Raw genomic sequence first — 19,241 nt, 5'->3', positions numbered from 1 at the left:
CGAAGCCTTGAACGCCGACCACGTTCGGATATCCCTCTCATGATTTCTGAACCAGAGACTGGCCACGCCCGCGAGATAGAATGATACGTAAGCCAGTTTATCTGAGTTATTCCATTTGTTATGAACGCTCACCCGCTCGTAGGACGACAGCCACTCTTCAACGTCTTTGTCGTCTGTTCCGCTGAAGATGGGAGGCTCCCGTTGGCGAACAGTGCCAGGGCAAGGGACGGGTGGCGATGGAAGAGTCTGCTGGTTGGCGTCCAGCATGGCAGAGGGTAGCGTCCGAGAACGGAGTTCCAGGATGGTAGAGTGGAACGTTACCCCGCACCTCCACCACTTGTAAAGGAGATTTATTAGGGTTCGTAGCGACCGCCGGTCCTACGATGCACCGAGCAGTTCCCGAGCTCGAGCTTCTGCTGCGCGCTTGATGCTGCCGATGCTGCTGACCCAGTGCGCACGTTCGTTATCTTCCTTACGATATATACACACATATATATATATATATATATATATATATATATATATATATATATATATATATCTTGTAAGGAAGAAGAAGTGTGCCGTGCCGAGCTCCGCAGCCGGATCGCCAGCGCTACTGAAGTGGGGCTCGGGCTAGACACTGTTCCTGGTTTTGACTGGCTAAGCCTACGCTGTCGCGTCTTCTCGTCCGCGTCCTTCGTGTCGTCCACAACCGTGTCGGACTTCTTTACCATAATTGGTGGAGGTTTGCTGGGTCTCCTGCAATCCTGGAATTGCGCAGCCGGACTCTCCCTGCCATCATGACCACCGAAAACGCCACGAGCTTCCCACCACCTGCTCCCCAGTCTACCGTCTGCCCCGGCACATTCCGCCAGCGGGACCCTCCTATCTTTAGCGGCACTGACGAGCACGACGTTGATGACTGGCTCTCCTCATACGAACGCGTCAGTCGGAATAACAAATGGGATGACATCACGAAATTGACCACCGTCCCTTTCTACCTCACCGGAATTGCCCACTTGTGGTTTCGGAACCACGAGAGCGAAGTCCCAAGCTGGACGGTGTTCAAAACAAAGTTCAGCGAGGTCTTCGGCCGCCCTGCTGTACGAAAGCTTCGTGCCGAGCAGCGTCTGCAGTCGCGCTCTCAGCAGCCTGGTGAGAACTTTACCAGCTACATCGAAGATGTCATCGATCTCTGTAAACGCGTCGATGCATCCATGACTGAGGGCAATAAAATCAAGCATATCATGAAGGGTATCGACGAGGACGCGTTTCAGATGCTCATTTCCAAGAGCCCCTCTACTGTTGCCCAAGTTATTGAACTGTGCCAAAGCTATGACGAGCTCCGCCGTCAACGCCTCCTCACTCGCCGTCCTGTTCCCCATCAGGAATCGTTGTCCGGCTTGACCTCTCCTTTTCCAGATGCCACCCTCCTCTCGCAAATCAAGGCTTTCGTCCGGGAAGAAGTTGCTCGCCAGCTCTCCCTGATCTCCAACCCACCGGAGTCCAGTTCGTCTCTTAGTCCGACCCTACGACACGTTATAGAAGAACAAGTGTCCGAGGTCCTTCCTCTGGAACGGGCGCCTCAACTCACCGCCCCATTGACTTACGCCGACGCCGTCGCACGACCACGACCACCGACCTTCCGGGCTTCGCCTCCGATGCCTAGCCCTGTTTTTACCCCCTCGCCACCACGACCTCCAGCCCATCGAGTAATTAATCCCTGGCGCACACCGGACAATCGGCCCATCTGCTATTCGTGCGGTATTCCCGGACACGTCGCACGCCTGTGCCGCCGCCGTCCACTTCATCCACGTGACGACCCACGCACAGCCGCGTACGACCATCCGTCGTCTTACGCTCCAGACCGCGATTTACCCCTTCCCCGCCCAAGCCTTCGCCCAGTTTCCGACCGCCGTTCTCCTTCTCCTCGTCGTCGCTCGCTCTCCCCGATGCGTCGACGTCCCTCTACCGCTGACACGGAAAACTAAGTGGCGCAGTTCCAGAGGCAAGAACTGCGTCATCGTCACAACGCTCAAGCCCTCTTCTTTCGCCGCCGAACGTTATTGATGTCGCTTTTGAAGGAGTCTCTGTGCTTGCCCTCATTGACACAGGTGCCGCCATATCTGTAATTGCCGAAAAACTATGCCGCTCATTACGAAAAGTCATGACGCCTTTCTTCGGTCCGTTACTCCGCACGGCTACAGCACAGCACGTCCAGCCGGTGGCTGCGTGCACCGCCAGACTTGAAATTCAAGGAGTGCTCTACACAGTCGAGTTCGTCGTTCTTCCCCACTGTTCCCACGATATTATTTTAGGTTGGGACTTTCTCTCCCGTCACCAAGCTATTATTGATTGCTCCCGTGCAGAAGTCGCCTTCTCTTCGCTTGGCAATGCCATATCTGATGACGTTTCACTTTCCTGCACCAAGTTGTCCCTCACTGACGACATCCATATACCTCCGCATGCATCCGTTCTGGCACCTGTATCCTGTTCCGTTGCCTCCAACTCTACCGTACTCTTCACGCCTTCCACTGCTTTTGTTCACCGCCACCTCTCACCACTCCCAACTGCGTTGCTTAGCCTTCAAGCTGGTGCTACTCACCTTCCTATACACAACCACTTCCCGTTCCCGATTGCGTTGCTTCGCGGCGAATCTCTCGGCTCTGTGGAGCCTTACGACACCATTACCACGTCGGAACTTTCTGTTGGATCGTCAGAGGTCAACACACTCTACTGTAGTCCCGTTCCTGCCACATCGCCTGAAGACGTTTTCAGCCACGTCATCGACAACGCCTTAAGCCCCACGCAACGCCATCACCTTCTCCGTCTCCTCGAGAAATTTCGCCCTGCTTTTGACAGCCATAGCACTTCTCTGGGCCGAACGACGACTGTATGTCACCGTATTGACACCGGTTCTCACCCACCGCTACGGCAGCGACCCTACCGCGTCTCGTCGACAGAACGACGCGTCATTGATGAGCAAGTAGGTGACATGCTAAAGCGTGGTGTCATTGAACCGTCCGACAGCCCATGGCCATCGCCAGTTGTTTTAGTTAAAAAGAAGGATGGCTCGATCCGCTTTTGCGTGGATTACCGTCGCCTAAACAAAATAACCAGAAAGGATGTTTATCCATTGCCGCGGATCGACGACGCCCTCGACAGCTTACAAGGTGCAGAGTTCTTTTCCTCCCTCGATCTACGCTCTGGTTATTGGCAGGTGCCTATGGCTGCAGAAGATAAGCCTAAAACTGCTTTCATCACACCAGATGGCTTATACGAATTTCGTGTGATGCCATTCGGACTTTGCAACGCGCCCGCGACTTTTGAGCGGATGATGGACACTATTCTTCGAGGTCTCAAATGGAACACGTGCTTGTGTTATTTGGATGATGTAGTAGTGTTCGCACCAGATTTTCCTACTCACCTTCATCGCTTGGAGCAGGTTTTACGCTGCCTCAGTGACGCTGGCCTCCAACTAAATCTGAAAAAATGTCACTTTGGGGCACGCAAGCTGACAATTCTCGGACATGTCGTGTCGAAGGACGGCGTTCTTCCTGATGCCGCTAAGCTCCGTGCTGTTAAAGAATTCCCGAAGCCAACGTCTCTAAAAGACTTGCGCAGTTTCATTGGCCTCTGCTCGTACTTCCGCCGCTTTATTCGCAATTTCGCTTCGATTATGGCACCTCTGACGGAGCTTCTTCGGGGAGACCCCAATCTTTCCGCGTGGTCCCCGACTTGCGATGATGCCTTCGCGACGCTACGTCGCCTGCTCACAACACCACCGATACTGCGCCATTTCGATCCAACTGCTCCCACGGAAATCCATACGGATGCTAGCGGTGTTGGTCTTGGCGCTGTGCTCGCGCAGCGCAAGCCCGGCTGCCAAGAATATGTTGTTGCTTACGCAAGCCGTACTCTGACGAAAGCTGAGGCGAACTATTCCGTCACGGAAAAAGAATGTCTCGCGATCATCTGGGCCATCACAAAATTTCGCCCATACCTGTACGGCCGGTCCTTCGATGTCGTTACCGATCACCACGCACTTTGCTGGTTGTCGTCTCTCAAGGATCCCTGCGGCCGCCTAGCCCGGTGGGCACTGAGGCTCCAAGAGTACGATATCCGGGTTGTCTACCGCTCAGGCAAGAAGCACGCCGATGCCGATGCTCTTTCGCGCTCGCCTGTCCACGCCGACATTGTCAGTGTGTCTGTGCTAGACGACCCACTTCTCCCATTCGCTTCTGTCGACATGGCTTTGGAGCAGCGCAAGGACTCCTGGATTTTATCTTTGATAGATTCCATCTCTAATTCACCTGCACGCCCACCATCCCGAGCGTTGCGCCGACAAGCTTCGCACTTCGCCATCCGCGACGGAATTGTCTATCGCCGTAACTACGGTTCCGACGGCCGCAAATGGCTGCTTGTAATACCTCGGCAGCTCCGCACTGATGTATGCGCCGCTTTCCACGCCGACCCTCAGTGCGCACACGCTGGTCTCTTCAAGACCTACACCAGACTACGCCACAGGTTTTATTGGCGTGGTATGTACACATTTGTGCAAAAGTATATTCGCTCTTGCACAGAATGTCAACGCCGCAAGTCTGATCCTTGCCGCCCTTCTGGACCAATGCAACCTCTGCCATGCCCTTCGCGGCCGTTTGACCGGGTTGGGATAGACTTATACGGACCTCTGCCATACACAGCTGCTGGTAATCGCTGGGTCATTGTAGCTGTAGACCACCTCACGAGGTATGCAGAAACGGCCGCTCTACCTGCCGCGACGGCTCGTGACGTTGCTTCCTTCCTGCTTCACCGCTTCGTTCTACGTCACGGCGCTCCCCGCGAACTCCTGAGCGACCGAGGTCGCGTCTTTCTCGCCGACGTGATTCAAGAACTTCTCGCTGAATGCCGCGTCATTCATCACCGTACCACCGCATATCACCCGCAAACAAACGGATTGACAGAGCGCTTTAACCGAACTCTTGGCGACATGCTTTCGATGTATGTCGCCTCCAACCACACCAACTGGGACCTCATCCTTCCCTATGTCACGTACGCCTACAACACGGCACCCCAGTCAACGACGGGCTTTTCTCCCTTCTTTCTTCTATATGGCCGCGAACCATCATTTCCCATTGACACTATTCTCCCTTACCGTCCCGACTTATCAGAGGGTACACCGGCTTCCGAAGCCGCCCGGTATGCAGAAGAATGTCGGAAACTAGCTCGCGCCCTTACAACGCAAGAACAAGCGCTACAGAAATTTCGTCATGACGACGGGCGCCCCCACCACCAGTTTTCGCCTGACGCTCTTGTTTGGTTGTGGGTGCCTCCTACTTCGACACAAGGTGTCTCCTCCAAGTTTGTATCCCGATATCATGGACCTTACCGGGTTCTACGCCAAACTTCTCCGGTGAACTACATTATCGAACCTCTGACGCCCCCTACGGACCTGCGCCGCCGAGGCCGGGAAATTGTGCACGTAGATCGGCTCAAGCCGTATCACGAGCCCTTCGTCCTCACGACGCCTTAGGCCTCCTGTGCGGCTCCGTCTTCAGCGAAGGGGGAAGTTGTAAGGAAGAAGAAGTGTGCCGTGCCGAGCTCCGCAGCCGGATCGCCAGCGCTACTGAAGTGGGGCTCGGGCTAGACACTGTTCCTGGTTTTGACTGGCTAAGCCTACGCTGTCGCGTCTTCTCGTCCGCGTCCTTCGTGTCGTCCACAACCGTGTCGGACTTCTTTACCATAATATATATATATATATATATATATATATAGCGGAAGCGGAATGATGAAGGTTACGGCTCAAAGTGACATTTCAGGCTGGTTACAAGCGCTTCGTAATCAGTGACAGATGCAATGATGCGAGGCAGCAGATTCCGTTGAGAGGTGGCGACAACGAGAGGCGAATGAAAGCAGAGATTAGTGCGAGCAAAGATGGGTTCGACTTTCAGTTGGTGGTCAATGCGTGGGAGTATGCCATGCGCTGGCGTGGTACGGGACATAGCAAAGGAAGGGTGGCTGAGATATAATTTGTGCAAAAAGGACAGAATCGAAAGCATTCTACGTCTTTCAAGAAGAGATAACTTGAGAGCTTTCTTTATTTCAGTCACACTTGCCGTACACGAGTAGTTCTTTGATATGAATTGAGCGGCTTTATTTTGAAGAGACTCCAATTTTGTTAATAAGTATGTTTGGTACGGGTTTCAAATCAAAGGGGTGTAATCCAACTGCGAGCGCACTAATGTGGTGTATGCTAAAATCCTTGTGTTTGCAGTAGCTAAAGGCAGATTGCGTGAGAAATCCGAGTGTTTTAGAAGCCTTGTTAATAACCCAATCTATCTGAATGTTCCACGAAAGGTCGGATGCTAAATGGATGCCTAAATATAAAGAAAACCACAGCCCGAATTTACTGTTCAATATTTTTATATTGCATTTTTGTTGCGGGTTATACGCACCAAATACGGTATGTGCTGCTCTTCAACGAACCTCTTTGACGCCGGCATGGATCGATATATAAATGCGGCATTGGGTAGGCACCGCTGTTCGAAGAGTAACTTTCGCACCGACTTGGAGCCCTGGGTATGAGTCACTCGGTCTTCAATGAAGCTCTTTGATATCAAGTTGGGTAACTGTGTATATGCTAGTGGGAGTGGTCCGCTCTTCAATGAGCGTGTTTGGCGCCAACTTGGGTAGTTAGGTTCATGCTGCTGGGAATGTGCCATTCCACAATGACAAACATTTTTTTACAGATTTCCGCGATGCGGCGCGCAATTAAACTCACGCCTTAAGGGTTATCCAAAGGCAGCAATTCGGCGCTTTTTCAGGCTGCGCCACAACTGCACGTGCCGCTTTTCAATGGACATCTTTCGCGCCAGTGCTTTAAGGCCGGGTTACGCTCGAGCCTCCCATCGCCGCGAGCATCTGCGCAGTTGTGACCGGCTGCGCCGACTGCGCAGCCGGTCACAAAATTCGGCTTACGCTAGGACCGCACGAGCAGTTCGCAAACGCTGACATCCGCACTCCGATTGAGGACGCGACCAGTGACGCGACGTCGGGGAGCTGGCATCTATCGCCAGCAGGAGACGATCACAACTGGAATACTTTTGTCAACGTAGATTCAAGCTCCCGCGTCATGGCGAGAACGCGACTCTTGCGCTGTCGCGTTATATTCTGCGACTGCATGTATTGCGTTGTCGCGATGACCCACCTTTGGAACACGGCGCAGTCATCTTACCTACGCTACATTTTGTTTTATTTATTGGTACCACATCGTGCTTTAAGAACATATATCGCCATGTACTCAGCTGTGTCGCGCGTGATGCCGCACTTTGTGTAAGTGTGCTAGCGAAAACTTGCAAGAACGCGCGTGAACCTGAACATACGCATGCGTTTTTAAACCAATGGACAAGGCGTCTGTCGTAGCAACGGCGTTGAACGCTGAAGTGCCGTAACGGTATCTATTAACGTACTCTGACAGATGGTTTTATTATCGCGGAACACAGCTGTGTAGATCGACGAGTCGCTTCTCTTTATCACCGAGCACGCGTCTAAATCTTCAGGCACTTTGCTGCTCATGTTTTTTAGTAGCATCCAAGCTAAGAAGTGAATCTACAATTGATTAACTGATGGAATATGGCAGCGCATTTCGAAACAGCGACCTAACACAAAATTAAAAAAAAAAAAACACGATCGAGTGCTGTGTGATACACCGCGCTCGCGTTTGTTCATTCTGTAGTTCGTCCCTGTTTCGAAGTGGGCTGCCTTATTCTATGATGACTAATCAACTAGCTTACCAGTACGTCGTAAGCAATTGATTACACTAGATTATGACAGGCATAAAAGTGATATGTATGTATGGTAGTCACCTTATGAAAAGATGCTTATCAGATATAATTTGAAAAGCAGAATGTTTGTACGAAAACAAATATTAATTCATATCGCTGACAAGGCACCTCATTAGGAGTGAAATCACGTAGTGCGTACATTTCTTGTTGGTGCTGATAATGTCCCCACAAATATAAATAGTATTATCTCTCATTCATGTCTTAACAGATTACAAAGGTTTGCGGCTGCACATAAGGCAACAATGCCCTGAAAAAAGGCCTGGGTGCCCAATCTGGTGCCCTTTCACTACGTAGTCATACCTCATTCAGCATTCAAACAATGTATAGCACGTGGTCAAAGTGCATGCAGACAAATTTTCCTCCCTCAGCGATGGCGACAATCAAGGATGATCGCCTTGAGACCATCTTTTGCAGTGAACATCACCCATGCATGTGTTATCTTCTTTATTATTTCCCTGGATAAAAAAAGAAGCTTGCAGAGATTTTATGAAGTCAGTGAGCGACAGCAAGCTACTCAAGTTATTTGATTGAATTGGGCATGGGCCAAACCTCACTCATGTAGTGACAACCTAGCTAGCTAATGCACAACCGCGTTTAAAGAAAAGACAAATGCAGAGGCTAATATAAACAGATGCACAGTGCCTGTATTTCACCTCAAAGCGAACCAAGATTATCAAGTGACTAGGCTTTGCAATGAGTGAGTTTTCACGCATGCGAAGTGCTTGACGTAGTAAGTAGTTTTATATTTGCCTTTCTTAATGAGTAACTATTTAAACAGGTACATGACAATGAAACCAAATGAGGGATCATAAGGCGCACACGACAGAAGTAGGAGAGAACATTTACCATGCCTGCTGTCACACCAGTTCAAACATACAGTAGCTTGTAGGCAACGAATGTATGTTCATTGCGTCACTGCAATTTGCACCAACCTGTAATGAAGGAACAGAACGCCTGCACTAGAGGCACTAGTTTATTAGCTTCATGTGCAGGGCAGTACGATAAAGAAAACGAATCTTTGTTGCTATTTTTCTTTTCATAACCAACAAATAGTTTCTTGGGTGGAGCTTTGTGACGAATGCAGGAATGTATTGTGTAAATCTGCAATTTGGACGTCTTCTATTATCATCCAGTCACTCCATAAGTAGTCAAAAATGCAGATAGCCCCATGAACATTGCGAAACGATACATAGAAATTTGCAGTTAAGAAGTCAGTGATTCAGCTCTGTGCTGAACATAATATTGTTCCAAGACAACGAAGGTTTGATAATAATTGGGAACGTGTTCATTTAAACAATTATTGCGAAACTGTTTCACACATTACACCTAATGTTACACGTATTTTCATCACATTTGAAGCTGGTGTCCAGTAAAGATATTTCAAAACACTGCGGATAATGGAAGTATCACAAGCTGAAACGCCTCAGTGAGGAACCTCGGGTAAAGTTATATTTAACAGACACAGCGTAAGCATTATTCATTGACAACATTCCCATTATTTGATTGAAATATGAACAACGTGCTTTGCATAGTTCACCGAGAACACAGGGGAAAAGCAGCTGCATGACTCGTATCACTCATAAAAATTGGGAGAGGACGAGCCCTCAGCAGTTATTTTCAGAGTGCTTAATTAATTAATTTACATATCTAAAACATTCGCTACGTGTCACGAATAGAGTGGTTCTTATTTCCTGCAAATATGATAATTCTGCCATGTTTAAGCCTCCCATTGGAGCGCAGAAACTTTAGAGGTGTTTCTTATAACGCCTATAAATGGGCCAAGACTGAGTGTTCAGCAACTTTATTTAAACCTTAATTCACAAACATACTTCAAAATTTACGTTTATACTGCCCCTCAAATGCCCCAGACTACGTCAAAAATGAATTTCATGAATGAGTTAGTTTTTCTCCCAAACACCGCCAAAACAGGCATATGATGTTTCTGGGCGCTTGTCGCATTATCAGCTTCCCTGGAAAAGGTAGGGAGCTTAGCCATAATTGTACCTGGCTGGCCATACTATTTGGGGAGTTCAGTGGTTTAATTTTTAGAGGGCTGGGTGACTGTACCCCTACAGTCTGCGTAGTAAGTGTGATTTACAGTTTCTTGTAGTGATTCTGTCAAAAGTAATCAAGTATTCAGTGATGCCAAGATTTTTTCAAGAGATATTACTGCTACGTGAGCGCGCATTGCTTGGAAACAAAATGCGCAATAGGTACGCCGCGGTGTTGCTCTTAGCGCAAATGTAATCACAGATGGCACCCTATTTTCTTTTGTTTTGCTGTTGCGCTGCTCTCCTCCTTTATTTTCTCGTTTGTTTTTGATTTATTCACACACGGCAATTTTCCAACACTGAGCCAAAGCAAAAAGTTGTCAGCCGTGTATTATCTTACCCGCAACTGTTGTTCACTTGGGCAATCTGACTTTTTTCTGTATGCCATTGCAGCTGGCGAGTCAATTCTTCTGCTTCGATAATTACAAGCCTGGTATGCGCAACGGACGCTGTCATGAACTCTGCGATGGTATGTAAGCGTGCAATACACTGGACATTTTCGTTCCTGCCATTGGTGAATGTCTTTTCGAACACTATAACAACCTCCACCATTTCTTCGTCGTGTCGCGTAGAAGCATCTTCTTGAAGGCTATAAGTAGGTCAGGCTGATAGAGAGATCGTATTGTCAGAATAACGTAAGTCAAATGTCAAGTCCTTACACATATGTGAAGGCGTACAATATCGATAAATAGGTGGCGCGTCTTTTGGTTGCCTTTTAAAATTGATTTGTTGGTGTTGCAGCTTGATATAAGTGCGTAACAATCGCCACTGGATGGCCTCCTTGAAACTTCACAAACGAGTGGGGCAGCGACAGAAGCACTGCTCAACATGAAAAATGTCAAAAATGCTAAAGCTGCAGCGAGGAAAATGGAGCGAATGTGCATGGTTACGTGCGTGACATTAATTCGGTGCTTTTTAAAATGAAATAAATGAAAACTCTGCATGGTGTCTTGCCACTGGGAGAAGCATGGCTCTCACCAGCTTGGAGCTATAGATCTACTGTATGTGTAAGTGCAAAAGACGAAAGAGAATCTCGAAGATCGTGTAGGGCTCTTTTGCACCTCGAATAACTCCGGTCATAGATTATTTTTTTTCTAAAATGTGATAGGAAAAGTGAGAGCAGATCATACTGTCGGGCAACGGCCAACTTACATGCAGCATTTAGACCTGTTGTGGCATGTCTGCGATGGCGATCAGTTTCATGATGAAGACAATAAAACAACGTAGTCGCAGGTTCCTTTCTGTTGTGTTGTTGTCGTGCAGTTGGTTTCGTTTCTAGTTTAGGTTTTGTTGTTACGTCATACATGACGTCATAGTGGCAATAAAAAGGCTGGTGCTGTCAAGGAGCACTGGAGCACGTAGAGAGAAGTGAGAGATGTAATCGCAGACGATTGGAGTCGTGGTTGTTCTTCTGGAACGGAGGGCCCCCGAGTGTGGCTCGGTGCGTCTGGCCACGTGACCCAGCTACCCTGCACCTTACGATACAACATATTGGTGACAAGCTAGGCCTTACAATGACTTTCGCGGGACTTACGCCCCCGCCTGCATTTCTGGAAACCCCCGATCAGCCACCCATACCATGGAAGCAGTGAAAGGAAGTATGTTCTACCTACTTGGAAGCGTCGGGTGCCGCCGAGTTTGCTGCGTCTCAGCGGAGAGCCATACTTCTGCATTCGCTTGGCATCGAGGGGCAATGTAAATTCCGCAACGCGTCGACGAACGCTGCTACTACTCTGTCTGCTACTACTCCTCGTGGGAGGCCGCTCTTCGGGCCACTTGCTCGGATGACCAGCTCTGGCTGATGGACCGTGCTTCCCTAGAGATGTCGGCCAGGGGGCTCCCGGACGTCTAGGAGCCCAACCACATTCAAATAGAACCAATAAAGTGTTATCCATCCATCCATCCCACGGTCATAGAGTTTCTCACTACATTAATTGGAGGGAAATCTGGCGCTGCTGCGCTATGGTATGCATGGGAATGCCGGTATATTGTGGATTCGGATTGGCATCGTTCTCGTAGAGACAGGACACCTTGAAGACGCGCTTGGCAAGTACCGTTCCGTCTGTCACAATGATTCATTTTCTACTAGAACAGCACGTGAAAAGCTGTTTTAGCTTTATTATTACGCGAATACATGTTTTGTTTAACTATGAGAACTTGTTATTGTGTGTACGACTACATGTTACGTAAAAAGTATCAGCGGGTCGCTAAAGTTGGAGGACAGACGACAAGGTTCGCGCTCGCTTTGAAACAGTTGGTCGTCTGTTCTTGCTTTTCTTCGCTTGGTCATGCATTGTGGGTGAGTAAAGATGTAATATGCGTGAATGGAAACATTTTATGAAGATTTTACTTCGAGAACGCGCTATTTGCGTAGCCATATCCACGTTTTAGACGAAGCCTCTTACAACACCAGCCAACACGAGCCTCGCAGACACATATACCGTCATTCCCATGACGGCACGGTGGCCCCTTAAGAAACTCCCATAGACGGTGGCGCCAGATTAACCTCTAGGTGTTATAGTGAGAAACTCTATGCCCACGGTGCCAGTCCCAGATCAGCATACTACTTCTACAAGTCAAGTTACAGCGTCGGCAGATGCGTTTCAAGACGCGCTGGGCATTTGTGACCGCCTGTTCTCAACCACGACGAATGTGCTTGTTGAACGGCACCGCTTCAAACAGAGGATACAAAATCCGGGTGAGCCTACGGATGCCTACATTGCTAATTTACGAGAACTAGCAAAGAACTTCTGACCTTCGGACCTTCGGACCTTTTGACATAGCTGTCCGCGACCAACTCATTTCTGGTATCGCATCGGACAGGCTTCGTGAGCGTTTCCTTTTCGTAGGCGCAGCGCTGACCTTGTACAGGGCAGTTACAATAGCAGAGCATTACGAAGCAACTTGGAAGAGCCTTCGAGAGTTCAGCGCAGCGGAGGAGGTGAAGTATGTACGACATTCAGGCGCTTCGGCATCGAAGTCGCGTGATGCTCGCCGGACCTTCTGACATAGCTGTCCGCGACCAACTCATTTCTGGTATCGCATCGGACAGGCTTCGTGAGCGCTTCCTTTTCAAAGGCGCAGCGCTGACCTTGTACAGGGCAGTTACAATAGCAGAGCATTACGAAGCAACTTGGAAGAGCCTTCGAGAATTCAGCGCAGCGGAGGAGGTGAAGTACGTACGACATTCAGGCGCTTCGGCATCGAAGTCGCGTGATGCTCGCCGTAAAGAGTTCATGCCCTCGCCGCAGAAATGTCAACAGACGCAGCCGGCGTCTGCAAGGGATACGAATCAGCGTCGTTGCTACCGCTGCGGGTCTACTCGACATTTGGCAAATTCGCTGAATTGCAAGGCTAAACATAAGAAATGCTCTGGATGCTGAAAAGTAGGTCACTTTCAGGTTATGTGCCGCAGTTCGGAATTTAAAGAGAGCGTGAGGGAAGTGTAAGAAGACGCCGAGCATCGTGTGAGGCTGCTACATGTCTCGACCGGCGTTTTGCGCCTCAGCATTTCCATCGAACTCGAAGTTGAAGGCAGTCCTGTGAACATTTTAGTAGATACAGGGTCGCCAGTATCCATAATATCGGAGGACATTTACATGAAGCATTTTCAAAGTATGAAGGCGTTGCTACAACATGCTGTTGCTTTATTGGATTACTGTAGCAGGAAGATCACAGTGAAGGGCTGTTTTCCCGCTACCGTTGCTTACAAGCAACGCACTGTCCCTATTGTATGTTGTACAGCAAGGAAACGCAGTACTTGGGTTGGACGCCATCAGCAGCCTGGACTTGGATATACATGGGGCTGAGCTACAATGCCTGCAAATGAAAAGTGTCGCTTCCGACCTTCTACCTCTGGAATTTCGCGACAAATTCGGCCACTTGTTCTCAGATGAGACAGGACTAGTAAAAGGCTTTGCTCATAACATCAACCGCAAGCTGGATGTGACTGCAGTGGCCGCTAAGCTACGTCGACTTCCTCTGGCTCTTCGGGAACAAGTTTCTGCGGAAGTACAGCGGCTTGAGCAAGCAGGTATAAACGAGAAAGTGGATGCTTCTGAATGAATTTCTCCGGTGGTAGTGGTCCGAAAGAAGAACGGCAGCATTCGGCTTTGTGTGGACTTTCGTGAAGCCAACAAAGCTATCATCGTTGACGGATTTCCTCTTCCACATAGTGATGACCTACTACATCAGCTAGCAGGGGCAACATACTTTTCAAAAATTGACTCGGCATCAGCCTACCATCAACTAAAATTAACGCCTGAAAGCCGCGATCTGACGACATTCATTACGCATGATGGTCTTTTTCAGTTCCGTCGAGTGTGTTTCGGCCTCGCCTCTGCACCAGCCGCTTTTCAGAAGATGATGACTTCAATCCTGAGAGGCTGCAGGGGCGTACTTTGCTACATAGACGATATCATCGTCTATGGTAAATTTGCGGTTGAGCACTCTGCGAACCTTCATGATGTTCTTCAGTGCATCTCAGCGGCTGGCCTGCGGCTTAACGAAAAGCGCTTGTTCAATGTGCAAGAACTGACATTCTTGGGACATGTCTTCAGCCACAACGGCTTGTCGCCCTTGAAATCGAAGGTTGAAGCTATTGTTCACGCCCCAGCGCCCACGAACACCACAGAGCTACGTTCGTTCCTTGGACTTGTCAGCTATTGTGCCAAGTTCGTTCCTCACTTTGCTGAAGTCGTAGAGCCTCTTCGCAAGTTACTTCGTCAAGGAGCTTCTTTTTCCTGGGACGACAAAGCTGCTCACAGCTTCCGTGCGTTGAAGCAACTACTCGCAACAAGCAAGGCTGTGCACATGTTTAACCTCTCGCTACTTCCGTTAGTGACTACAGATGCTTCCGACCACGGTCTGGGAGCAGTGCTACAACAGAGGTACGGAAATGAACTCCGCACCGTTGCCTTCGCGTCTCGAACGCTGTCGCAAGCGGAGCGCAAGTACTCAGGTAGGAGAAAAGGAGGCACTCGCGCGTAGGGGCGTGTGAACACTGGCACGTTTTTCTTTGGGGAAGGAAATTCGAGCTACGAATTGACCATCAAGCTCTGGTTACTCCTCTCATCCCGGGGCACAGGCCGCCGGTCTACCCGAATTGCAAGATGGTTGGCACGTCTACTGTACTACAATTTTGATGTATTATATCACCGTGGAAGTGATGACAAGGTGGCGCATGCTCTATCACGATTGCCTCTGTCAAACGTACAAGAACAAAAGGAAGAAGTTGTGCCGCTTGTTTCCAACTGCATCACACAGGCACAACTTCAGGAAGCTGTTCAATCCGACTTGCTGCTACAGCAGGTGATGACTTACGTCACAACTAGGTGGCCGGCGAAACGCAGTCTGCAGCCTGAGTTTCGGCCCTTTTTCTACGTGCGGGATGAGTTGGCAGTTATGGACAGCCTTCTATTGCAGGATGAGCGCCTGGTCATACCAGTTGCACTGACATCAACGCTCGTGGAGTCGGCGCATTAAGGTCACCAAGGAATTGTGCGCACAAAGCAGAAGCTTCGTACGCAGTATTGGTGGCCAGGACTCGACAAGCAAGTAGAGCAGGCAATCTCGTCTTGCAGTGTCTGTCAAGCGGTAGATTAGTCAGCGAAACCCGCAGTAGCACCGTTGGAACCCATTCCGCTACCTGAGCGTGCTTGGCAGAAACTAGAGCTGGACATTGTCGGTCCTTTTACAAGAGCTAAGGAGAGCTGCAAGTTTGCAATAACGTTAATTGACCTTTATTCCAAGTGGCCCGAGGTATCTTTTGTCTGAAGTGTGACAACGAATGCTGTAATCGGATTCTTGACAACAGTGTTCCGCAGAGAGGGGTACCCAGATGAGATATTAACAGATCATGGACCGCAACTGAAGTCTACCCTGTTCGAGGATTTTCTCCGAAAGCGCGGAATTAAACCCTCCTGCTCATCGATTTATCATCCTCAAAATAACGGACAGGTGGAACGTTTCAACAGGGTCTTGAAAGACTACGTGCAGCTTGCAGTTTTGGAACATCGGCCTATTGAGACAGCAGTACTGGAGTACCTGGCGGTTTATCGCAGTACACCACATGCAACAACGGGCGTTCCACTAGCTGTACTCTTGCATGGACGCACTCCACTCACCATGTTAGACATAGTGGGCTTATCCCCAGGCCCAGGTTTCTTTTACAAGCCGGCACCAGAAATTGCCCCGTTACGGAAGAGGGTGAGAGATAAACAAATGAGCAGCAAGGAGTATACAGATCGAAAAAGAGGGGCGAAAGTGCCAACGTTCCGTACGGGTGACTTCGTGAGGGTGAGAGATCCTCATGTTGCGAGGAAAGGCGATTTGTCCTACAGCGAACCCCTGAAGATAGTGGGTAAAAAGGGAAATAGTGCTTTCACCCTGGAAGACAACAACACATGGAATGCCGAGAGGCTGTCTAAGGTGCCGTACACGGGTCGTCAAGGAGGCTCACCGTTGACAACAGCTGCTCCTGTGGCTGGCGACTGGTATGCCAGTTTTCCTGTTGTTTCCGAGCCTCAAACTATGCCAGCTGAGCACCCTGGCCTTCTCGACACCACCGAACGAAAAGGTCAAGCAGAAAACGAGCAAAGAGAAGAGGAGCATCAACTAGAGTCCCCATCGACATGCAGGAGTGCTACAGCACAGTCGGAGCGCAGAACTAGAATCCGCCGACCTCCAGCATGGCTGAGTGACTTTGCGACCTCTTAGACTGTCTCTGTGAAGTGTTTTTCTGTTTCCTTGTTTCTTCTTTTTTTCTTTTAAGGGAAGGTGTGTGTTGTGTTGTTGTGCAGTTGGTTTCGTTCCTAGTTTTGGTTTTGTTGTTACGTCATACATGACGTCATAGTGGCAATAGAAAGGCTGGTGCCGTGAAGGAGCACGTAGAGAGAAGTGAGAGATGTGATCGCAGACGATTGGAGTGGTGGTTGTTCTTCTGGAACGGAGGGCCCCCGAGTGTGGCTCGTTGCGTCTGGCCACCTGACCCAGCTACCTTGCACCTTACGATACAACACTTTCAATCAGGCCTGTTTAGTACACAAAAATGGTCCGCAAAAAAATTACGTTTGTCATGTGGTTGTGAACTTCTTGGCAGAATGCATAATGCTTACGTATAGACATCGTTGCTTTGAAAGCGAACGCTATTGGTCTAGCAGGTGTACTGTTTCTTATGTGTAAATTGCTTAAATTGTGCATTCAGCGCAGAGGAAAATACGGTCCATGCGGCTGAGGTATATCTTTGCGATGTTATAAGCAACAGCGAAGCAGGACATCAGGAATAATATCTTGTTTCCGCAGAAAGTAAAGCCACACAAAAGCACACTAAAAAGACTACAATAATTCGAATTCAGCTTAGCGCATTCTAGCCGTTCACACGCGGTTGACAGACGGCTGTGTCCCTGGCCTTGTGCACAGCACTCCCTTATTCTGAATTGAACATCCTCGCCGCTAACACACATTCGCTCGTCGCCGCGCCCGCCAACCTTACGCTCTCTCCTCTTTACAAGAACCCTACCTATATATACTGTGGCGAGGAAAGCATATGTCGCCTTGAAGAAGACAAGTTCATTTATCGAAACGTTGGCTCCTGTTTAAACCCTGTTGTCGGTTTGCTCATCGCATTCTAGTTAGTTTGATGTTTTCATTTCACCCATTAAATTTTTAAAAAAGAGGGTTTGTGACGCTGCTTTTGAAGTTTCCGTAATAGCTTGCCGTAACATCTTGGATTCTGATGGAGTCTGCTCAGACTTAGTTTATTTAGTAAGCGTTGGCTTTTCTTAAGTTCTTGCTCAGTTTTGCGCCGTAGGGGCTTTCTACAATGGTACGCCGATACCGGAGATAGTGGAGTTTGCAGTTCGATTGGATAAATGCCACTGGAATATGTGCCACTGGGCATGCTGTCACGCCGTCATCGTAAGGCTGTCATTGTCAAGCGGTCGCCGTTGTACCATCTCACGTCATCATCGTCGGTCATTCGCCGTCATATCATTGTGGTCGTGCCGTCGTCGCTCCATCGACGTCATTTCTTCTTTGCCATTCAATCGCGATTACGATATCCCCCTTCACTCGTGATTATGACACCAATACAATGTCATCGTCGTCATGCATTTGTGGTCGCACCGTCGTCATGGTAGCGTCGTCATCGTTCAATTGTCTGAATTCCACTTTCACCATCTGATTCTCGTCATACCATTCTTGTCGTCACGCTATTTCCATACACTCATGGTTATCGCATTGACGCCATGCTTTTGTATTGCCATTGCTGTCGTTATACTATCCTTATCATTTTACTATTTTATGTCCATTGTCATGCCGTCGTAGTCACGCCACCTTCGGCTGCGACAGTGTATGTTTAGAAAGCCGGCGTGTGCTCGAGCGTTGGAGAGAAGCGTAGTAGCTTGAAGGAGAATGTTGTAAAACATTATTTAGACTGAATTGTCATGCAAGAGGGAGAACCTTGAGACCACCAAGTGGCTCGGTGAGCTCGAGATCAGGAGCGCAAACGCCTAGCCTACACCGCAGCCTCCCTAACGTTTAAACGTTCGCATTACACATTCGTAACCGTCCTGCAAGATATCCTTTAGGAAAGCTGAATGACGTGGTATTCTGGTAGAGCAGGAGTCTGAGCTTAGGAAGTTTGAACAACATTTACTGAGCTACAACGACCATAATACTAGAAAATATATTGAAATCATTTACGTCACTCCGACTTACCGGAGCTAGGAATACGTTACGAAATTAAAGAAAGAAACTTGGCCTTTATTTTCTAGAGGACGCCCTCTTATCGCGAAACTAGCGAAAATAGAGTTTTCGAAGAATACTTCAGCAGTATGAATTTGGCTTTTCTCAAAAGGCACTTTTCTAAATTCTCATTGATTGTTTTAGCACCTCTTCATTTACTTTTTATTGATTTTAGCCTTCCATACCTCTGGTGGTGCAAATTTACCTCCCTTTTATTTAGGTTACTTCTATAACAGGGGGTTAAAAACCTTTTAATGTCACTGGAACCAAAACGGCGCTGCTTGCGCACTGCGTCGTCCCATTGGATTTTGCAACTCTCGATGCCCTGCAGGTTCCTGAATGCGGAACTTCATGACCCAGACTTTCTGTACTTAGGTGCCTGTCCTACTCGCTGATTTGCCCGCTGCTTCAATCTCTGCGCAGAGACTGTGCTGCATGTAGACCTGTGCGCTTGGGGGGGGGGGGGGGGGGACCGTTCATGTTGCCAGGCTTTCTCAGTGCACTCTTTGACCAAGTGAACGAAGCAGTCACGGTGGTAGTGAGCCTTGCGGAAGCTGGTCGAGGCATTGTTCCACCCGGTCGAGCATGCGCATGAATGTCCGTGGCTGGGCGGCAACTA

The 19,241-nt window shown here is 49.0% G+C and overlaps 1 protein-coding gene across 1 annotated transcript in view; it reads left to right on the top strand.

The window, feature by feature from the left end:
• The window catches only part of LOC126530499 (lysozyme C-1-like), a 101,728-nt gene that overhangs the window by 66,331 nt on the left and 16,156 nt on the right, over nucleotides 1-19,241 (top strand). Inside the window, exon 3 of the mRNA XM_050177775.3 lies at nucleotides 10,271-10,346. Within this exon, the coding sequence (XP_050033732.1) occupies nucleotides 10,271-10,346 (76 nt within the window). The remainder of the gene's footprint in view (nucleotides 1-10,270; nucleotides 10,347-19,241) is intronic.

The sequence above is a fragment of the Dermacentor andersoni genome, chromosome 4, assembly GCF_023375885.2.
Source record: "Dermacentor andersoni chromosome 4, qqDerAnde1_hic_scaffold, whole genome shotgun sequence".
Lineage (NCBI taxonomy): Eukaryota > Metazoa > Arthropoda > Arachnida > Ixodida > Ixodidae > Dermacentor > Dermacentor andersoni.
This window is presented reverse-complemented; position numbering and strand designations above follow the sequence as displayed.